General features: G+C 32.2%; 1 protein-coding gene across 3 annotated transcripts; it reads left to right on the top strand.

Moving 5' to 3' along the window:
- Nucleotides 1-1,048: 1,048 nt before the first annotated feature.
- Nucleotides 1,049-15,230, top strand: LOC111373533 (serine/threonine-protein phosphatase PP1 isozyme 3-like). 3 transcript variants are annotated; one of them, XM_022996076.1, is made up of 4 exons: nucleotides 1,049-1,458; nucleotides 7,421-7,980; nucleotides 8,059-8,280; nucleotides 15,078-15,230. In XM_022996076.1, exons 1-4 carry the CDS (start codon nucleotides 1,284-1,286, stop codon nucleotides 15,147-15,149), a joined length of 1,029 nt encoding a protein of 342 aa, XP_022851844.1. In that variant the 5' UTR covers nucleotides 1,049-1,283; the 3' UTR covers nucleotides 15,150-15,230. The 3 variants fall into 3 exon arrangements, with proteins under 3 accessions (XP_022851844.1, XP_022851845.1, XP_022851843.1); XM_022996077.1 differs by lacking the exon at nucleotides 15,078-15,230 and adding an exon at nucleotides 11,978-12,550; XM_022996075.1 differs by lacking the exon at nucleotides 15,078-15,230 and adding an exon at nucleotides 11,240-11,586.
- The last annotated feature ends 324 nt before the right edge of the window (nucleotides 15,231-15,554 follow it).

Below are 15,554 nucleotides of genomic sequence, written 5' to 3' on the forward strand. Positions count from 1 at the left end.
TAGTGTTTGTGTGGTGGATGTTTTGTGCTGCTATGTGACCACTATTTGACGCATGTGACCAATCATTTAGTTATCTGTGACCAACTGTTTAAGTGTTACCAATTAATTTGACTTCGAGGTAATTTGAGACCTGTAAAATTTGGATCTGTGATCTTAAAATAATTCGTAACCTACAAAATTTTAGATTTGTGATTTCAAAATCATCCGTGACTAATTAATTTGATGTTATGTGACCAAAAAATAAATTTGTGACATATAATTATGAATCCGTGACCATTAATCGTATAACTATGACTTTATTATATTTAATTAATAAATATTTTCAATTAATTATATATATACCTAAATTTTGAATTTTTGAGTTATGTACCTGATTTGTGAATTGGTGTAAACAATACACCCTGAACTATGAAATTAATATCCACTTGTATTTCTCAAAAAATACAATACAATCTGTAACAATTTATGTATTTTAACACACGAAATTTGTCGTATAATGAATATACCACAATACTATAATTTTTTCTCATTTTTAGATTTTATTGAATTAGCAGTATAATTGTGTTTTTATTGTGATGTACATATTGAAAATATATTTTAATTGTGGCTTGATATTTTATAGTGATAATGGAAGATTTTTCCCGTATGGCCCCTATTTTTTGAAAGTGAAAATGAGTGGAATAGTATTTTTTTGAAAAATGGATGGTTGAATAAAAAGGAAAAATTTTCGACTTACCTATAACATTATTTTCTGGAAGATTGTGAGGTTAAAAATAGAAGAGATAAAAATTGAATGTAATGGAATGTAATTTAGGACCTGGATGATTCCCATTATTTATCAAAAATGCATTTTGTAATGGTAATTTGATGGAAAATATATGGTTAAAAAAATTTGAATTTGTGTGTAATATATTTTAATAAAAAATATGTGATTAAAAATAAAATAGAGAAAAATGTATTTTAAAAATAATGGGAATGACATAGGAATGGAATTTTAAATTCTCCTTCGTAATATTAAAGAGACGACTCGTCTGCATTACGGCTGCCGGTCCACCCCTTTATTTTCCACAGACGTCCATAAGCACGAATCACGAATGTAACCCCCAAAAGCATCTTCTAAACCATAGCTAAAATTTCCACAAAAAGGGCTACACCACAAATCTAAACCGTAAACACTCCAAGAACCCACAGATGACAGACCCTTGTTCTCGATGACACACAACATCAAGAAAACTATAACTTTTCTCTTCGTAGAAACATAGTAAAGGAAGAGAAGGAAAAAAATGGATTCTGCCGCTCTTGATTATGTAATTAATCATTTGCTTGAGGTTAAAGAGAAGCCGGGGAAGCAAGTGCAGCTCTCGGAGTCAGAGATCAAGCAGCTTTGTTTGCAGTCTAAAGAGATTTTCTTGCAACAGACTAATCTTCTTGAGCTTGAGGCACCCATTAAGATCTGTGGTAAATTTTCCTTCAACTTTTTGCTTTTCTCCATGTTCTTAAAGTTGAGTTTTGTTTTGTTGTGATTTTGTGATGTTCATTTGGGTTAAAGTTGAATCATCATTATTATTATTTTTTTTATTTTTTGAGGGGGAGCTTTTCTTTTATTTTATATTTTTATTTGGGTAGTTCACTTGAATGATCTTTGTTATTTTTAGCTTGTATGTCCGGCAGGGGAAATTCCTAAGTTTGTGCATATAGAATATGCGCTTTCAGTGCGGGTAATGATGCTATAGGATGTTAAGGGCTATGACTGAAAGTGGGATTCTAGAAATATTGGGAATTTCTAAATATTCAAGCACATGCTGGAAATATAAAATTGCTTTTGATGGTTATTTTGAGCTAAGAGAGCCCCTTTTTAGTTGTAAATGCTTGGTAGATCGGAGATAGTTGTTGAAGGAGTTTAAATGAGCTTGATTCTGTAATTGTTCATTCACCATTTGCTTGAAGGAACTATAATTAGTCTTTTCATGTTAAACTGGAATCTGGTACATGGAGTCCATGTGTTATGCATACATGTTGGCCTGAGGATAGAATATGATAGGACACTTGTCTTTGATCACCTTGGTCAAAATATTTGGGTAACATCTCCTTTCCATTACTATTGAATGCTTATCTTGCTTAGTGCACTCTATGTTGTCAAATAACTCCATTCCTGTGCATCGGCTGGCTTATGTGGTATGAACCACTATTACATGTCACCATGGTTAGTCGTGAGTAAGACAAACAATAACTCTATGTTGAATGCTTATCTTGCTTAGTGCACTCTATGTTGTCAAATAACTTCATTCCTGTGCATCGACTGGCTTTGTGGTTCCTACCACTATTACATGTCACCACTGTTAGTCATGAGGAAGATAAATTAAACAATGACTATGACAGTCATTAAAGTCCAAATAGAAAGGTGAGTGACAAGCTTGAAAAAAACCTTGGGTGCTTGGGGTTTGTAAAGATTGAATGAGGAGAGAGTCTTTTGGCAAACACTTAACAATTCTGTTCCAGGTTGTCTGACAGTAGGTTGCCTTCTTTTATTTTGATAACTCCTAATTCTTTCGTTATCGTACATTCCTATTGGGCAATTTACTTGGATGCACCAACACTCTCCACCTTTCTGCCCCCACCGAGTTGCTGTCAAATATCGACACATTGCAGACGTGTGTTGGAATGCCCGGTGACATGTACAGTTCGACATGTCACCAACACGTCAAGAGATACATTGCTGACATGTTGTAGTTTCATTTGTCAACATGCCAGTATTAACCAAAAAGAATTCACTTTACATTATAAAAAAATTAATATTATTTCAATCAGCTTGTCAGCCTGTCAGGACGTGTCATGTTATTACTTTTTTGAAAAATTGCATGTTGTTTACTCATTGTCCATGTTGGTGCTTCCTAGGTGAGGGTAATACTGCTAATGTTTACAACTATCTTGAAACAAAGCCACAAAGGTTTAACTTGGATACATTTTGACGTCTACATGAATTCTTTTTTGCCTTTTCATTGTTATAACTACTGTAAGACCCAAACTACTATCCTCGACAACCACAATAAAATTTGGTTTGGTCCTCCTTATAATCTGTTCTGTACGATTGCATCGCCCTTGTGGAGTACAAAAGACATGACATAACCTCTTTAGTTAACAAAGACGTGTCATAACCTCCACTTGTTGGCATGTTTTCTTATCATTTATTGCATCAAATATGAACTTATTGTCTTTTCACTGAATTCTATGTTATACATGCTGAAGTTGTGAATTTTATTTATTTTTATTTTTATTTTTATTTTTATTTTTTTTCCAATTTTGCAACAAATGTCGAGTTCAAAATAATTACATATCAAGCATCATTTGATAATTGTAGTAGAATAATTGTTACAGTTCTCATGAGCCTTGATGTTGCAATAACCTAACCTTGTTGGCCTTTTTTCTCATTATTTGTTACATCAAATGTGAACCTATTGTCTTATCACTGAATTCTACTTTACATGTATTGAATTTGTTAATTTCTTTATTATTATTATTATTATTAATATTATTATTATTATTATTATTATTATTGTTGATGTTATTTAATTTTGCAACAAATGTTGAGTTCAAAATAATTATATATCAAGCATCATCTAATGATTAACAGTTATAGTTCTCTTGGGCCTTGGTGTAGGACAAATATTATGGTGCCGTCTTATTATTAATATGTAAGTCTCTTTTTATTAAGGGTCTGTTTGATTGCAAAGATGGAATTGAATTGTTTAGAAAACGAATTTCAGGGAATTGAATTATCTAGAATTGTTGTCCTGGGATTTGTAAATTATTGAATTTGATTGGTATAATTTTCCACGTGAAAAATGTTGAAATGAAAGTGATTTTTGGTGTTCGTTTGACTCTGTTTTATATAAAAATTGTTAATTAAAGTGATATAATTTACTGGTATTGGGGATAGAATTTATTTTCATTGCCAAAAAAATAAATAAATAAATAAAATCAAAAATCATTTATATTTTAGTATTTGTTTGACTTTGTTTTACATGAAAATTGTCAATTAAAGAAAAATATTTTTTTTACAATCATGGATAAAATTTGTTTCTATTGGCAAAAAAAAAAAAAAAAAAAAAAAAAATGAATGCCATAGAAGAAAAATGTATCAAACACCTAAAGTTGGAAAATCCAATTCCAATTCCATTTTCAATTCCAATTCCACCCTATCAAACACAACTTAATAGTTAAGGCTGATATTATGGGTGAAATCCATTCCACAAAGTGATGGAATGGATTTGACCCATACAAGATTATATGGTAAATTATAAGCTATAAAATTCATATTAAAAGGAGCTATTTTATTTAACCTAGAGAAGTGATGATATAAAGAATGCAAAGATGGAGTTAGAAGAGCTGCATAATGATTATTCTTCCTGTGTGAATGGTGCTCCACAAGTAATACATTTTATATGCATTCTTTTTCTTTAATTGTTAGTGGATTTCTGTGAAAGCTTGGCATTTATGAGATTGTCTCTCTGTGTGTTTGTGTTGTTTATTTGAACAATAAAGTTTGTTTATTGTAATTTTGATGAACAGGAGAAATTTTTTTTTTTAACGTATTATTTTGTTCTGTTTGGAGGACTACTTGTCTTCAAGTTTTTTACAGTCTTTCTCTTTCATAACTCTGGTTTATTGAAAAGACAAGAAGGAACAAATGAGGGGAGGAAGGAAGAACTTCGGAAGAAGAATAGAAAAATTCTCTGTAGGAATAAGCGACATACTTTGGTCATGGCACCAGCTGTTGTACACGAAATTCTTCTTTTAGATTAGTTTAATGAATATCTAATGTTCCTAAATTTTCTTCAATTGTTTAAGCAATGCCCAGATAAGGGAATTGAACGTTTAATGACCCATTCCACATGGGTCAAATCCATTCCACGAAGTGACGGAATGGATTTTACCTATACAAGAATTATATGGTAAATCATAAGCTATAAAATGCATATAAAAAGGAGCTATTGTATTTAACCCAGATAAGTGTTATGATATAAGGACTGCAAAGATGGAGTTAAAAGAGCTGCACAATGATTATTCTTCCTGTGTGAATGGTGCTCCACAAGTAATACATTTATATGCATTCTTTTTCTTTAATTGTTAGTGGTTCTCTGTGAAAGCTTGGCATTTATGAGATTGTCTCTGTCTGTGTGTGTGTGTTGTTTATTTGAACAATAAAGTTTGTTTATTGTAATTTTGATGAACGGGAGAAACTTATTTTTTATGTATTATTTTGTTCTGTTTGGAGGACTACTTGTCTTCAAGCCTTTTACAGTCTTTCTCTTTCATAACTCTGGTTTATCGAAAAGAAAAGAAGGAAAAAAATGAGGGGAGGAAGGAATAACTTCGGAAGAAGAATAGAAAAATTCTCTGTAGGACTAGGTGACATGCTTTGGTCATGGCACCAGCTGTTTTATACGAAATTCTTCTTTTAGATTAGTTTAATGAATATCTAATGTTCCTTAATTTTCTTCTATTGTTTAAGCGATGCTCAGATAAGGGAATTGAATGTTTACATAACTTTGAACAATCCCGGAATAGTGTAATTATGAGTGAAGTTTATATTACATTATGTAGATAATGCAAGATGTTGGATTTTTCATTTCAGATTCTTAATTATTTCTCTACTTAAAGATGAAAAGGAATCATTGGAGATAAAAATAATTGCCATCACCGAATTATTATTATTATTATTTTAATTCATAATTTCATTGTAAACTCCACCATATTACTTCAATTGGGTGATAAAATACCTTTTGGAAAAAATAAAGAAAAATAAAAATAAATCTCTTGATAGTATAGCTAATGTTTATAGCGGTCATTTCATTTTTAATCCACACATGGGATCCACAAGTACGAGCTCACTTATCCACTCATTTCTATTTATTTATATACACTTCTCAAAGAAGCTTATAGTTTCTTTCCCTATCTCATTATCAATTTCTGTCTTCCCATCCTGTCATAATTTACCAGATACTCCAACTTTTTAGGTTCATTGCATTAGTCTAGCCGCCTTATCTAAGATCCCTCACCACTATCCGCGTCAACTAACAAGGGAATCTTTTCTGTCATATAGAGAGGATACATTATATGGATTTTAAGTATCATAATATTTCTGCTGCATTTCTTTTCTTAGACAATAAATATAAATCCTGAGAACTAATCATTACCTTTAAACCAAAAACATGGAAGTGATTCCAGTATATTAAAGTTGATTTGTTTTGAGTATGAATGATTGTCCTATTTCTTGACTGCAAATGAATATATATATATATACACACACACACACACACACACATAATCCTTTAAAAGAAATTTTAATGAATGAGTTCCATTTTTAGTAGTGATGATCAGAATTGATTTAAAGATAGGTGTTAAAGAGAACTCAACATCTTCATAGGCAAACTGAAACTACGATAAGGGTGCTTTGAAAATGTTAGGTTTGAGGATCTGGTGAAGAATGAAATCAAATTCAAGTTCTAAAGCCATTCTCTTCTCTCAATAAATATATATTCACAATGTAGATAAAGTGGGCAAAAACCCATTTTGAGAAGTTGTCCGGGGAAATAGACAATAGAAGTAGTTAACATGAACCAGAATTTTCATAAATGGCAAAAGGCGAGGGAATGTATTGATGGTTGGTCTGGTCTCATCTGGTAATGATGACCAAAAGAAATGTTGATGGACTCTTCAGGAATCAGTTTATTGCTTTAATCAATCTTTGAGGATTTTCAATTTTCTTGAAGCCAATGTGAAGAAATATTGTTGAAAAGATTTATTGATGCTACATATTCTACTTTCTTTGGATTGTAAGAAAAGCTTTTTAGTTTCTTGATGCTTGTCACAGGCAGAGTTCATGAAAGACTAGTTATAAGGCCCATTTATATTAGCTTCTTTTCTTTGAAAACAAAGCTAGATGCTGCTTGATATATTTTTACGAGGGTCTTTTGCCAATGGAAAAATGGAACTTAAATGCTTGTGTTTGTGAATTAAACTGTACTCTATGTGCACAAATTAATATGGTTCACATGGTTTACTATGCAGGGAATTCCCAATATGTATGATGTCATTGCCAGATTGGCTCATCATAATGTGATTATCATTTATTACACTCCATTGGCCCAAAACTGAATTTGTTTTGACTTTTCACAGTTTCTCAAATGGTATTCCTTCATATTCTGTATTGGTGTTTTTACATTTTAGTTTGTATGGAATAAGGTTTTGCTGGTTGTTTTATATTTAACTTTTAGTTAAAAGCTTCCAAATGGGACAAACATCTGTTGTGGCTTTAATTGATCTACATCTGCTTATGTTGATTGAACTAATATTTGTACTTCTTATCAAACAATTTGAATTTCAATCTAATTTGACTTTTAAATTAAATATTTTGCAGGAGACATTCATGGTCAATATTCTGATCTTCTTAGACTCTTTGAATATGGTGGATTACCCCCCAAATCTAATTACTTATTCTTGGGGGATTATGTGGACCGCGGGAAGCAAAATCTGGAAACAATCTGTCTTCTACTTGCCTATAAGATTAAGTATCCTGAAAATTTCTTCCTTTTGAGGGGAAACCATGAATGTGCATCAGTAAATCGTATATATGGATTTTATGATGAGTGCAAAAGAAGATTTAATGTGAAGCTATGGAAAACATTCACAGATTGTTTTAATTGCCTACCTGTGGCAGCTGTTATAGATGAAAAGATATTGTGCATGCATGGAGGACTCTCTCCTGATCTGCATGATCTGAATCAAATTAGAAATATGCAACGTCCAATTGATGTTCCAGAAACTGGTTTACTTTGTGATCTACTATGGTCAGATCCCAGTAAAGATGTCAAAGGGTGGGGAATGAGTGATAGGGGAGTTTCCTATACATTCGGTCCTGATACGGTAACCGAATTCCTTCAAAAGCATGATCTTGATCTTATATGCCGTGCCCATCAGGTTAAATGTTGATTTTTCATACTATTCTACACTAATATACAATCTTTGTGACTAATTTAGCCGCTTAATTTAGTACAGGTTGTTGAAGATGGTTATGAGTTTTTTGCTGATAGACAGCTTGTCACAATATTCTCAGCCCCCAATTACTGTGGAGAATTTGACAATGCTGGTGCCATGATGAGTGTGGATGAAACTTTAATGTGCTCATTTCAAATACTGAAGCCTGCAGAAAAGAAGCCAAAATTTGGATTTGGGAGCACTGCTACGGCTAAACGAGGAACTCCTCAAACAAAAACAAAGGTAAATTTATTCTCTGTCTAGAGATATATCTATAATGTCCATATAATTGAACATGCATGAAGAATGTTTGAGCAGATATATGCAAATGAAGCATAGAGCCCAAGAATCGAGGTTATGCGAACAAAAAGCATTTTGGAATGTATGCTTTGACAAACGATTTATCACTAAATTCAATATTTGCACTGTAACACCCCGCTTTTTTTTACTATGTGAACCTGAACTTATTATTTAGCAAATGAAAATGTGAAGATTTGTCATTATATTAAAAGTCCAAAGTTGAAGTGGTAGACTCGACTCGCGTATTCGTATAAATAATTTATTTGCTTACGAGTTACGAGCACTTTTAGAAAATTATTTGAATAGAATATTTAAGTATTTTTAAAGTTGATGAAAATATAATGATGTTATACTCATTTTGTAGCTCGTGTTAAACAATATAATTTGAGCTTAAGAAAAAGTAATTTCGAGCTAGTTATGCCCGAGTTATTCTAATAGAAAGAAAATTATCATTCTCAAATATTATATTAATATATCAAAGTATCATAACATAAACATAATCATTAACTTAAAACATAAACATACCTAGGCCATAGGATGAGATTGATGGATGGATGCATGATACCATGGAATACCTTAAACTTTTCATTTTTCTTTTGTTTTTAAAAAAAAAACATACTTGGTCTACAGAACCGGCTAAACTTTGCTCTGATACCACGCTGTAACGCCTCGAACTCTTTTTCATTATTATTGTTATTTTTAAATAAAAATGAGTTCAAGGTGTTACCAAAACTTTTCTCTATCTAATTTAAGCGGAAATATATCGAAAATATTCGATTTCAAATTACTAAACAACATAATAAATATCGTGCATAAATATTAACACAAAGATATTCTTTATATAAATTGACGATTGTCTTTTCTATAAATTTTACTTGACGACCACATTAGCATCGCTCCGTCAATCTTCCACGCGTCCTCACGACCCGTTCTTATCTGAAAATATTGTAAGAGTGAGTATTTTGAAAACACTCAGTAAGAATACGTGCACATCCTTTTTCACATGATATAAATATAAAAATAGCATAACATACCAACATTTCTTAGGAATTTCTTAAGAATCCCCATATCCCGTAGGATTTAATTTCTTTTCTTTAACCTGACTCTCTATTTCGAAAGATTTAATTTCTTTTCTTTGACCTAACGGTCTATCCCAAAAGATTTAACATAGCATTCGACCCGAAGGCCTTAAAGCATCTCATGCCAAAATTTACATATATATCAAGGAATAAGAATTTACCACTTGCACCAAGTATTCTTACCCCAATTTGATATCCAAGAATTTATTTGAAATTGACTTTGTGAAAAGATATAAATATTATACTCTATTAAATTCTAAAAATATTAGTGGTGTGGAGTGTATAATATACTATTGTTGTAGAATATAATTTTCATCTCAAATACTCCTATTTATATATTCCACACACGTAACATCAAAAGGCATTTCACGTTAATGGAAGAATAATGGAGTTAAACCACCATAAGTGGGCGTTTATGATTACGGTTACAAATTGAAAAGCCACCTGATCATTAATTGAGGATTAATGTAATTAAACAACTAGGATTTAATTGAAAATCAATTAAAGTGAACGTGATGGTTAGGGTTATAAATTTGAAAGGACACCTCCACGTTTAATTAGAGTTAATGTCATGGTTATGGAATGTATTATAAATTTCTAAATCAATTAAAGTGGATGATATTACGTAACCATACAATGAAACTATTCATTTAGTTATTATTTTATATTATATATGTATTAATATAATATTTGAGAATGATAATTTTCTTTCTATTAGAATAACTCGGGTGGGAGAATCGATGACTGCATCAAAGATGCAGTGTTAGTACATCTGAGAATTTTTAATTGGCTAGTTGTAAATAGCCCCAGGGCTATGGAACAAAGGATTATCCCGAACCTACACCGAGGTATTGACTGTGATTTTTAAATCTCGCAAAACAAAATCTGATACGATGAGATAGAAACAAAGACAGGGAACAGGTTACCTACTCTTAACGGTCACTTGCCCGAGTTATTCTAATAGAAAGAAAATTATCATTCTCAAATATTATATTAATACATATATAATATAATATAAAATAATAACCAAATGAATAGTTTCATTGTATGGTTACGTAATGTCACCCACTTTAATTGATTTAGAAATTTATAATACATTTCATAACCATGACATCAACTCTAAATAAACGTGGAGGTGTCCTTTCAAATTTATAACCGTAACCATCACGTTCACTTTAATTGATTTTCAATTAAATTCTAGTTGTTTAATTACATTAATCCTCAATTAATGATCAGGTGACTTTTCAATTTGTAATTGTAATCATAAACGTCCACTTATGGTGGTTTAACTCCATTATTCTTCCATTAACGTGAAATGTCTTTTGATGTTACGTGTGTGGAATATATAAATAGGTGTATTTGAGATGAAAATTATATTCTACAACAATAGTATATTGTACACTCCACACTACTAATATTTTTAGAATTTAATAGAGTATAATATTTATATCTTTTCACAAAGTCAGTTTCAAATAAATTTTTGGATATCAAATTGGGGTAAGAATACTTGGTGCAAGTGGTAAATTCTTATTCCTTGATATATATGTAAATTTTGGCATGAGATGCTTTAAGGCCTTCGGGTCGAATGCTATGTTAAATCTTTTGGGATAGACCGTTAGGTCAAAGAGAAGAAGTTAAATCCTTCGGGATAGACCGTCAGGTTAAAGAAAAGAAATTAAATCCTACGGGATATGGGGATTCTTAAGAAATTCCTAAGAAATGTTGGTATGTTATGCTATTTTTATATTTATATCATGTGAAAAAAGATGTGCACGTATTTTTACTGAGTGTTTTCAAAATACTCACTCTTACAATATTTTCAGATAAGAAAGGGTCGTGATGACGCGTGGAAGATTGACGGAGCGATGCTAATGTGGTCATCAAGTAAAATTTCTAGAAAAGACAATCGTCAATTTATATAAAGAATATCTTTGTGTTAATATTTATGCAAGATATTTATTATGTTGTTTAATAATTTGAAATCGAATATTTTCGATATATTTCCGCTTAAATTAGATAGAGAAAAGTTTTGGTAGCACCTTGAGCTCATTTTTATTTAAAAATAACAATAATAATGAAAAAGAGTTCGGGGCGTTACATGCACATTGGATTTCTTTAATTATATGTTGCGTAAGAAAGCTGTAAGGATTGATACTGGAGTTTTACTGTACATTTCACTTGTGTTTTATTTTACATTCAACATTCATGGATTCAAGTCATTACCATTAATGTTGACGATGTTTCTTAATAGTTTTCAGTGTCTTTTGACATGATCAGCTTTTGAGGTTTAGATCTCCTTCGTCCTCAAATAATATTTCCGTCATTGTGTATAATTGATATTTAAAGAAAGACCGCTATACTTGTTCGGGATAGAATATTAAGTCCTTGTTTGGCTCCTGCTTATAATTGATCTAGCTGCTTCTTATCCACACATTTTGTGGTACCTACAAGTACTATTCACTTATCAACAATTCATTTCCATCAATTTACAATTTAAACTGATTATTAACAATTCCAAACATGCTTGAAAATTATATTTTCGTTTTCCTTTTTATTTGCAGTCATTTCTTGGTGGAAAAATAGAATGAGTTCAATTAGCTTGAGAAGATATTCAAGAGAATTGCCACTTGAGATCTATAGCATTTAGGGTGGAGGAAAGCCTTGAAGTTTTCAGGATCATCAGTTTGATAGCAGAGATGATATATAGAAGGTTTATTCCCAAGTGAACTGGGGAGAGCCTAATAATTCCACCTAATGTTTAATGTGAGCCAAGCTACCGTGGACATAGATTTTTTGGTCAATAAAGATTTTTTCCACCCTAATTGTTGATTGGGAACAGTGAAAATGGGGAAGTACTGATTTTCCTGACTTCGTTCTTGTGATGTGAAATTCTATTGGTGCATTTATACACAGGATGAAAGGTAAGAAGTCACGCGTTCCATCTAGACTTAACACAGACTGTGTACTTTCAAGTTCTTCATTTGTGTGTCCTTACATTTTGATATTGAGTATTTAACGGAAGATTTAAGGTTTTCTGGTCGCTAATCTTGTATGAGCTCAACATGAAGATCACGACGAGGTTCTGTTTATGATCAGGACTCTCTCTCCTTATAGTTGACGAAAGTGTACATTTTCAGAATCACACGTGTAAAATTGTGTTTTGTTTAAAAAAGTTGTTCAATTAGGTTTAAATAGGTCTCTCCTTACTGCCAATTGATTCATATCTCCTCACTGTTTCCACGATCACTTAGGGAGAGGATTGGATAGTCTTGGATCATATGAAAAAAAGAAATATAAGTTAAAATTTTGTTAATTATACTGTTCTATTTTGTCCACTATTGTGCTTGAAGCATGCTCTTAGGCACTTGTGTCAGTTGACCTTATGGCTTTGCTTTCTTGAAATGGTGAGGAAGTTTTCTTCTACATGTGAATGTATCAATATTTTGCATTGTTCTGTTAAGTTTTAACAGTGCAGGGAATAAAGGCTCAACATGAACATAATCCAGGGTTCTATATATAATTAAGGGATAATTGCAGCAATGGTCCCAAACCTTACTCACTTTGCCACGCACTTTACGTCAATCTTCACTTTATGTTATCCACAATCCCAAATTGTTCATTTTGTTGCAACACAAGGACATATTCCATCCATTTAACAGTTAGATGATTGGAGAAGTGGATTTTGACCAAATTTGATGAGGACAAAGTGGTAACTTTGCTATTTATCCCCATAAAAAATTAAAATAAATAAAACAAAATAAAGATAAAAGAAAAGAAAACTGTTAATCTCACTGTACTTGATGCTCACTATAATTGAAACAGTTCGCCCTTTTTGCTTGTGAGCTCTTATGCTTTCTTTCTAGCCTCGCATGTTCTCAGGTTCGTGGGTCATGAGCTCGCTTGCTTATTCCTTTGTATTTATTTATTTCAATAAATAGTCCTTGAAACCTGAATTTAACTATCATAGTTTAAATCTATAACTTATTTAATTTTTATTTTTATTTTTTGTTTTTTTGGTTGACACATTAGTCCTCGAGATTCGAGCTTAACTATTTATTTTTAAGCTGCAAACTTACAGTTAAGAAATTATTCAAGCATATTCTTCTTTATTTGTTGTGGTTGACGTTACTATGCTTAGAGGATGTGTTATCATTGTAGTCTTTTGCGTGCATTTATAGGTCTGTTTGCGCATTTCTATGTTAATGGCCTATGCACATTTAATGTATTTGTCAATTATGCGCGACCTCATCAGTTCATTTTGAAATTTTGTGTACTTAGTATTCGACAGCTAAGATTGTCCAATTGCTTTTTAAATGATTAAGATTATTACTGACACAATTCAATGACTTGTATCTCTTGTTAGATCTATGGATATGTCATTCTTCTTGTAACTACTATCCTTTCTTCTACTCTTTCGCCTTTGATTGCTGTGCTTCGTACTCTTTAAGGTGTTTTTTTGGCCAATTTCGTCTCCTGCTCTTTTTCATTAATATTCCAAATATCTTCCTTAGGTACATGTACTGCCATTTTCATCTTGCTTTTGTATCTACGTTTTAATGAAGATTTGAGATTTTATTTGCATTTCTCTCAAAGTGATTCCCAAAATATGTTATAAAATTTTGAGATTGAAATTTCTAGACTAAGGGATGATATATCAGGTGCTTCTTCTTTTGTAGAAGTGTTGTATAGCTGGTATTACCCCATTCTACAGTTACCCATTTCGGTTCTCGCGTTAATCCAGAATTTATTAGGCAAGGAGGTGGCTCTCAACATATGGACGAAGTACATAAGCTTTTGAGTGAACTTGGTAGCCTTAGTGAAGGTGATGGTACTGTGTTTGAAGCCTCGAAAATATTTACCAATTTTACTGAGAAGGACTTGGATGAGATTCAATATAGGTTTAATGTTCTGGATATTGACTTAGTATGTCCTGTGCAATTCCAAAGTCGGACTGTCCTCCCACTGATTATGTAGCTATTTATTTACAAATCGAAAATGGGACTTAAAAGTTCTATTCTATCATTTCTTTTGTGAGATTCGTTCTTCTTTTAATATTGTTTCACCCAACTTACTCCTAATGAGTGAGCTCATATGGATGGGTTATGTTTTTGGAGTTTTGCGGGTTTAGAGGGACAGTTATCTTCGGATGTTTTTCAATTTATTTATCATCCCGTAAAATCGGATAATAAGGCGAACCCACAAAAAGTGTATTATTAATTTTCTCCTTGTTTTCCTAAATCGTACCTGAAATTTGTAATTACTCCTAAAAAGGTGCATAATTGAAAAGAATTTTATTTTCTTTGTCGAGGGAACTAAGGGCTTCAACCTAATGATCATAACTTCTCGATTGCTATGCCTCAGTATTATGGCAATCTAGTGAGTATTGGTTCATTTATTCTTTGCTTTAGTTTGATATATGTAAATAGGTAAATAGTAAGGTCCACTTTATGATTGGGCTTTTATTGATCTTTGCACTTTAGTGGCACCTATTGTTGGCAACGTTTCTGAGGCTCATGAAAAAGAGAGATTGCTTCATCCTTCTAATTCGAATTTTTATAACGTTGGGATAAAGACTACCTTGGGTGAGTTTATGCGCTAAAGACTTTTTCGTCTTCTGATTTCTAATTTTGCTTTTGGGTAATTACAATTATTCTTTTGCAGTGTGGATTAATTTTAGTGCAAACCCTTCTACAAGCTTCAAATGCCAAAAACTTCCATCACTTCCCCTCCTAAGCAGCTGCCTCTCGAAAGATCAAAGGGGTTAAAAAGTGTGCCTTTGTGAGGGCCGAGGGTGTGACCAGTCGAAATGTACCCTAAAAGTTGCTTGAGTGGTTGAAGTTACGTTATGATCAACAAGTAGAATATGAGGTTTGCATTTTGCGAGCTGACAATTTGGATAATAAAGTTCAATCTTTGGAGAAAAGATTTGGTTCTCTTTAGAGGAAGCTAGGAAAGAGAGCGCCAAATACAAGGAGTTGAGCGAAGGTGCTAAAGTTTATGCTATCAAGGAGGCTACAATGTTGGCCGATGTTATGAAGTTTTCTAAGGACTTGGGGTGGGCCAAGGAAAACCATGAGGCTTATGCCAAAATGACTGATCGTGAGATTTTAAGACTTAGAGAGGAGCTTCAGTTGGTAA

The sequence above is a fragment of the Olea europaea genome, unplaced genomic scaffold (genome assembly GCF_002742605.1).
Source record: "Olea europaea var. sylvestris unplaced genomic scaffold, O_europaea_v1 scaffold1140, whole genome shotgun sequence".
Classification (NCBI taxonomy): domain Eukaryota; kingdom Viridiplantae; phylum Streptophyta; class Magnoliopsida; order Lamiales; family Oleaceae; genus Olea; species Olea europaea.

Coding starts and splice junctions, on each gene's coding strand:
- LOC111373533 (XM_022996075.1), top strand. CDS start 1,284: ATGGATTCTGCCGCTCTTGATTATGTAATTAATCATTTGCTTGAGGTT. Junction 1,459..7,420: donor GGCACCCATTAAGATCTGTG/GTAAATTTTCCT, acceptor AATATTTTGCAG/GAGACATTCATGGTCAATAT. Junction 8,281..11,239: donor CTCCTCAAACAAAAACAAAG/GTAAATTTATTC, acceptor CAATATTTTCAG/ATAAGAAAGGGTCGTGATGA.